At 39.7% G+C, this 7,636-nt stretch overlaps 1 protein-coding gene across 2 annotated transcripts; it reads left to right on the forward strand.

Moving 5' to 3' along the window:
• Positions 1-1,862: 1,862 nt before the first annotated feature.
• Positions 1,863-3,161, forward strand: LOC115754929 (EG45-like domain containing protein). Of its 2 annotated transcripts, XM_030694119.2 has the most exons (3): positions 1,863-2,091; positions 2,173-2,488; positions 2,853-3,161. In XM_030694119.2, the coding sequence occupies exons 1-3, from the start codon at positions 1,947-1,949 to the stop codon at positions 2,857-2,859; spliced, it is 468 nt and encodes a 155-aa protein (XP_030549979.1). In that variant the 5' UTR covers positions 1,863-1,946; the 3' UTR covers positions 2,860-3,161. The 2 variants fall into 2 exon arrangements, with proteins under 2 accessions (XP_030549979.1, XP_048133609.1); XM_048277652.1 differs by lacking the exon at positions 2,853-3,161 and having other exon boundaries at positions 2,173-2,492.
• Positions 3,162-7,636: the final 4,475 nt, after the last annotated feature.

The following is a 7,636-nucleotide window of genomic DNA, read 5'->3' on the forward strand; positions in this document are numbered from 1 at the left end:
GCAAAACTTTTGAAACCTTGGGGGACCAAATTATAACGGCCCGAAAAGTATGGGGAGTAAAATGCAATTCTACTAACTGTATCATCCATCATGCCCCTGGTCGCGTGAGAGCACATGACCAAAGTTCTAGCGATGATTTTGGCCAGAGTCGATACCTGGGAGTCAATTTGAAACAAATTTTAAAATGTCGGGGCGAACATTGCTAAAATTAAGGCGTTAAGGGGCTAAAACCAGAGGGGCATTGCAATTTTGTCCTAAAGTCAAATCATTGTATTGTAGTTTCGTCTTGTGCCGGAAGGTCTATTCAATTATTCCATCTCTGTCTTTAGTCTTGCATGGTAGCTAAATGTTAATGTCACATGATGGTCAGAAGTCATCCGGACGATGGACTATTATGGAGCATGATTATCTCATCTCGCGTCTCAATTACTCAAAGCTTGAGGTTGGTTTATTACTATGTCACATGTGAGGTCACGTTTAACGAATTGAAGTCCTCTCGAATTCCTTACTCTTATTTTCACTCGAGATCAAGGTTGACTACCGTTAAAACTTTACACGGCACCTCGGAATCCCACATTGGTCGGAAGAATCCTGTTGAGTGATTCATAAATCAAAACACCCATCATCAAATGATCACCACCTTGTATGTTACTCGGGCCCAGTGAAACTATTTTTCGTTTATTCTTCTGTGCAAGCTGTACCATCGATAATTTCGAGGGAATACTTTCCAGACTGTTCCTTTTTCACGAAACAAAGCGCTTCTTTATCACCTTTAGCGTGTTAAGTGAGTCTAGAATTTTGGCTAATGTCAGGAATGACATCGTCATCGCGTGCACTCTACTCCCCCAAAACCGGCCCCGTGCGGTACACGATCGGTTGGAACGATTACTTCACCTCGGTGTTTTGTCCAACAAAGAAGGAAAACTACACTTTGAAGTTTCGTTACCTTTCATGAAGAAGAACTATTTGACTAGTTCAACTCCAGAGCCCTCCAAACACGCATGTCGGATTCGATTATAAGAACCACAGCCTTCACAAAGAGTTGAAATTGATACTCAGTCCATGTACCGTGCAATGTGTAACATTGAAAAATGAAAACTCACTCTATATCCCCCTTTCGTCGAGCTTCTTGTTCATATTCCCGCCGCGCCCGAGAGCGCGTAGCTAGGCGAGCGGTTTTCGCGACGTGATCGATTACTTTTCAATTTAGGTTCCTATCGAACGATACCCCGAAATCGGGGGAATGGAGACTACACCAACCTCATATGCATCCTTGACATGCAACCTGATCATGTGGAGCGTATGCAACAACGCATTGCCTTCACACGCACATTTTCTAAATCCTATTTAGACTTGTCAAAATGAGTCATGAATTGCCGAGTTGTAATATGGGTTAGCTTATTTTCAATAAATAGGTCATAAACGTGTTTAAACATAATAGGAGTGTTAATGGGTTGTAAATAGATTTACAACTTACTTAAAACACAACACACCTCTACGACTTTCTTTTCACTCGCTCTTGTCCTCACTCAATCTCGCATTCACTCGCTCTGCAATCTCATCTCAATTTAATTATGGGTATTCTTAGATTTTTGTTAGATATAAAAGTGACTTAGGATTATGGATCAAGTCGGGTATACGTTATCCATGTGGAGGAGACTATTCTCGACCCGACCAATCCACCCGTTTGACAGGTCTAACGGTACAAACTCGAGAATGATCCACGCCAGAAGCCTCCATAGCGGCCGAATACGCGTTTCAATTTGGTGTTCTCGTCTGCAGATTAAATCTGTGGGGTCCAAGTCTCTATCTCAAGGTTGGTACCTTCCCTTTATGTCACGGACGCATATTTATAATTATTTATATCATTTTATCGGGGAACAGAAAGCGTTGACTTTGAAGGAATATATGCACATAATTTCCCTCCTGCGCTCCGTCTTCCGGAAATGTTAATCACGAGGAGTCTTCCTGCACACCTTCATCCATGCCTCCTCCGCCTCCTCCTCCTCGCCGTCGCCGCCCTCTCGGAGATCGTCCCCGTGGCCCGTGGCGATGTCGGCACGGCTTCTCACTACAGCCCTCCATACCAACGTGAGTTTTCTCCGTCGTATTGATCGGCAGGCGCGAAAGCTTGTACGATTTCTCTCTGAAAAACCCTTTGTTTTTTTTCAGCGACGGAATGCTATGGTGGGGACCCGTCGCAGTTCCCGTCGAGCAACTTCTTCGCGGCGGCGGGGGACGGGGTGTGGGACAACGGGGCGTCGTGCGGGAGGCAGTACCTGGTGCGGTGCATCAGCGCGTCGGAGTCCGGCACCTGCGTCCCCGGACGCACCATCCAGATCAAGATCGTGGACTACGCCCTCTCGACCACGTCCGCGGTCGCCGCCTCCACGCAGTCCGCCCCCGGCGCCACCTTGGTCATGTCTCAGACAGCTTTCGGAGCCATTGCCAATTCGTCCGTGGCTTCCATCAACGTCGAGTTTCAGCAGTGAGTAAACTCCATTTCCCTCCTCTCTTCTTTTTCCCCTGAAGCTCATGCTATTGCTAGTCAGTCCGACACCATTTTTCGAGCGAAGAATTCTTTGCGACAAACTCGGAATTCTGCTAAGAACTCCCAATTCTAAGTTGACAAGTATTTCGAGGTAGGAACGGCAGCCAAAATGAACGACTCGCGGTAACGAATCGCCATGCCTTTGTTCACACCTAAATTTCGATTAAACTACCATGGTATAGAATCCAAAATTTCAAAATGGATCCGGCATAATCCGTCGACCGGTTCAATATCAGCACGTTGACTACAATCGCAGTAACGTTTTCACGAAAATCATTCGTTTCGTGCTCGGAACGTGCAGGGTCTGATACGGCTCGATCTTGAAGAATGATGAAGCCCGAAGGAACCCAGTGGATTGTTTTGATTGGTAGTTGAAAGTTGTTCCCTTTTTTTTTTTATTTGCACATGTTTGTCTCTTTTTTGTTTTTGGTCAATTTTCCACAATTGCACGTCAGGTTCACGTGCGTGTCGATCAAAGAGAGGGACAGGATTTTCATGCGTGAGAAGGTCGGGGCGTGAACTTCGAGGAGGCTTCCTCGGATTTGGGGAAGGCTGCTGGTCCCCCACGGTTTTCGGTGAAAAAGGGTGGGGAGTAATTATCGCAACCTAACACGGTATTACCTACTTTTACGCAATTGCTTTTATTTCTCTCAACTAAACCAAACTATAGAAAAATATGAACCTATTATAAAAATTACCATCCTTTTTATTTCAAATGAGGAAAAATGTGAGACATTTTTTTTTGTTTTTTTATGTAACAATCACACGACTGATGGGTCGTAATCGACTAACCATATAACCTATGAGATAGACATTATTTATAACTTTTGATTTAAATTCCGAACCCCTATCTCTTATTAGCTAGTTTCTTCGTTGTCCTTGACCGTCGCGCAAAGTACTTTCCAATTTAGGGGTTAATTGAACTGAAAATACTAAAAAAATGCGCAACATTTATTTCGCTACTAATAAAAAAAAATTGGCGAGAAGTTGGGTTGTGATGCTATTATCAAATCCATAAGCACGTCTATCCCCAGCTAATGTTTCTTCATTGTCAAATTAATTTGCAATTGGCCGTAGCTAAACAACTGAAAGTCTATATTTTCTCTCTACCTTCTGCACAAACCCGGCATCGCCACCGTACCTTTATCTGTTGCCGTGGCGGACCACCTCCGCCTCTGCCTCTGCTCCCGTATTCACTAAGCTTGTCATCGCTATCCCCGCCGTATCCATCATCATTGTCGAGCTCGACCACCTTAGCAATCTCCACCCCCATCAAACAGCAAAAAGAGATTAGACAAGATCGATCAAATTGTCTTCTCTATCAAGGGAAAAGTATCAAAAAAAGTTTTAAATTTAGTGCATTGATGTCAATTCAGTCATAAACCTCTTAACTGTGTCAATTTAGTCCCTAAACTTTTTGTATTTGTGTCAATTGAGCCCATCCGATCAATTTTAACTGGAAATTATTGACGTCGATGACATTCGTATTACATGGCGTGACCGGTGCGGAAGTTAACCTTATAATATTTTTTTAAAAATAGAATTTTTAATTATTACTTCCTTTCTTTTTTGGCTGGCGCTACTTTTAGGGAAGGGTGGGTCGCCTCGTCCGCGAAGGCCCTCACCCGATCCGTGCGAAGGCAACCTCACCTGTGGCCATAACAGCCTCGCTAGCTGCGAGCGACGCCGCGAAGGCCCTCACCTAGGGCCAATCCTCGCCGGCCACATTGAAAGAAATAAAAAGGAAAATATAACTAAATATTCCATTTTTAAAATAAAATATTAAAAAATATCCACGTCAACAATTTCCGATCAACTCAATTGGCACAATTAAAAATTTGAGGATTAAATTGACATAAATATAATAGATTTATCGACGAAGAGGACACAATGACTTGGCCAAGACGTAAATATATTTATTGGCACGTTCGTTCGAATGGCCGTGGACAAGTAAACGCTAAGTCAAGCACGCTCTTACTACCAAACAAAGAGTTCGCAATCGACCACGGAATTGGAACGGGGAGTTCCAGGACAAAACAACGGCAAACGCACTCCTTGAGTCGAGAAAAATCATTTTCTCCGGGCTTCCCTTTGGACACCTCCTTGAATCGAGAAAAATCAAATGACGAGACCGGTCGACGAGAAAAAAGACATACGACTCGTCGTGTCATGAAGTTGAACAATTCGTAGTTGGACCATTATTCGAGCTTTTCGGGTGAGAAATTGATTCCACGGGAATGCAGCTAAGATTAGCATAATAGTTGCGTTTTTTTGGTTACTTGCACAAACGAGAAAGTTGTCCAAAAAGTTATAAACCTATTTTACGGTGGCCAATTCAGTTCTAGACCTTTTAATTGCTTCAATATAGTCTTAAACCTATTAACGATTTGTCAATTCAGTCATAGATATTTCAATTATGCTATTTTTTTTTATGAAAATATTATTTCATTTTTTTGGTCAAAAATAGCATTTCATTCATATCTACAATAAAACAGAGAAACATCGCAATCCAACCGTTACAACTCTACAATAAAACAGAGAAACATCGCAGTCCAACCGCTACAACTTCAAAGCAAAATAAGATCCAAATAACAAGAAAAATCATCAGAACAAGAATAGGAGTCACATGCTCAAAAATCAAATCTATGACTTCTTCAAACCAAAATCGGCGGTCGATCATTGACATTTTCAGTAATGAGCACACACCGAGATATTCATATGTTGCTACGGTTTTGCCTTTCGGCAGTGCATGCCTAGGTTCGACGTCCCCAACACCATTGTCCTGCAAAATAGAATGGTTGAACGAGCACAAATCTGATAGTGGAATCAAAACCTTCACCAAATTCCTCCGATCTCCTTTAAAATTGGATTTGTACGCTAACGAAATCTAAGCGAAACTCAGAAAATATATCCTAAAAAAAATTCCAAAATAGAAGAGAAAAGCTTCTAAATCTAGACTAGATTGACATAAAAAAGCTTCACAAACAGGAAGAAAGCAAGAAAAAAGAGGAAGAAGCTAAATCAGAAGAGGGGATGGGAGGGAGAGATCTAGCTCAAACCCTCCCCTCTATGGGGATAAAATAAGGAACATGGACACGAGAGGGAGAGGAGAGGAGGTGGCGGGTTGGGTAAGGGCTGGGAGCCCTAATGATTCTATCTAAGCAATGAATTTGATTTTTGGAGAAGCCGAAATCCCTAATTATGTTAACTCAATCCTAAACCTTTTAACAATTTGCTGATCTAATCCTAAACATTTTTGATAACTTGTTAATGTATTTCTTTTTGCCAAAAAAGGTTTAATACTAAATTGACAAAACTTCAACAGGTTTTAACACTAAATTGGCAAAACTTCAAAACATTTAGGACTAAATCGACATAATTGAAAGGTTTAGAACTGAATTGGCAAATCGTCAAAGGGTTTAGGACTATATTGACACAATTGAAATGTTTATGACTAAATTGGCCCCCGCAGAATAGGTTTAGGACTTTTTGAACAATTTCCCTGCGAAACCTTGCCTAAATTATGCACTAATACATTTAAAATATTCACACTTTAAGCCTTCTCTATATTGGGTGCATCCATGATACCTTTTGCCGTGATTCAACCTTGTCCAAGCTATTCTTCTTGGACTTTTGAGCTCACAATAGCAATAACATTCACATTCATCTCGACTTTGTTAATAAAAACTTGAGTAGCTTATCTTGCTTCTACTTTCCATTGCAAGATTCAACTCTTAATTTTGACCCAAAAAGTTTCAATATGATTTAGGATTTGACGAAGAGGGCAAAATTGGCTTGATTTGTCCCCAATTCTGTTAACTTTGGGGCAAACATGTATAGTTGTGGTATTTATGTTGACATATTGTCATGTAATATTTCCAACAAGCCATGTCAATCGGAACAAATGCTAAAATATTGCCATGTCAAATTCCGACATCCCATATGAGCAATGATACTTAAGTGATCGTTTTCTTTTTACTAAAGTGACTATGAAGTGATCGTTTGAAAAGTTTTGACACTAAAGTGGGCGTAATACGAAAATTATGAAGATAAAAAAGGTAGTAAAAAGATAGCTTTCTTTTTGGTCGATTTAGCAAATGAATTGAAATCAAAAGGTTTTTCTTAAAATCTAGGTGATGATATGATTATGATAATTTGTTAATAATACCAAAGGACTAATTTGTTATGGAAAGTTAAGGAATTAGATTGAATACATTAAAAGTTTAAGGACTAAGTTGAATGCTAAGAAATAGTTCAATGACCATATTGAACAAACTAAAAGCTCAAGAACGACATTGCATATTTAGCCAAAATTTATGGACAATTAGTTTTGTTGTCCCCTAAATTTGCCAACCATTAGTGAGTTTATCAATCTTTATTTGAGTGACTTACTAGTTGCTTTTTCCAATTAAGTTACCAACTAATTTTATTTTATCAAGGCTCATTTGAGTTACCCACATATTTATTTGTTTTCTTGTAATTTATCAAGTATTGTCATCATTTACCATATTTATTTTGCCTTTCTTGCAAACTCCTTAAGTTTGTCCACTCTTATATAAATTTACCAACATTTATTTGTGTGATTTACGAGATTATCTTCCATTAGGTTACCAACTAGTTTTGACTTACAAACTCTCATTTGACTTGTTTTCCAATATCTGTTTAGTTTCTCTTTTCAAATTTTCACACTTTATATTGAGAACCTATTTTTTTTTATTTGTTTTACCTACCAAGTAGTCAAATTTATAACTCCTTTTAGAAATTTCAATCTTTAATGAAATTATCAACTTTTTTCCGATTAATACCAACTCATGTTTAATTGAATTAACAATGTATATATGATAAGTGAGTATCTGACAATGAGCAAATACCCGTCTGATTTCAGCGACGTAGAATTTTATCCTCAATTTTTTATTCTTCAAATTTTTTAGGTAAGCTAGTAGAAAATAAGAACATCCCGAGCAGGATCAAGGTCATAAGGTGTATTTTCACTTTTAACGCCAAAGAGATGCTATTAGTTTATTTCCCAGATCTAGTTTGGATAAAAAAAGAGCATTCAAACTTTTGGTGCAGTGAACTACGATG

This window comes from Rhodamnia argentea, chromosome 4 (genome assembly GCF_020921035.1).
Source record: "Rhodamnia argentea isolate NSW1041297 chromosome 4, ASM2092103v1, whole genome shotgun sequence".
Taxonomy (NCBI): Eukaryota; Viridiplantae; Streptophyta; class Magnoliopsida; order Myrtales; family Myrtaceae; genus Rhodamnia; species Rhodamnia argentea.

Bases quoted from the DNA above. Each gene is read 5' to 3' on its own strand.
- LOC115754929 (XM_030694119.2), top strand. From the start codon at position 1,947: ATGTTAATCACGAGGAGTCTTCCTGCACACCTTCATCCATGCCTCCTC. The intron at 2,092-2,172 runs GTGAGTTTTCTC...GTTTTTTTTCAG, and splicing joins CTACAGCCCTCCATACCAAC to CGACGGAATGCTATGGTGGG.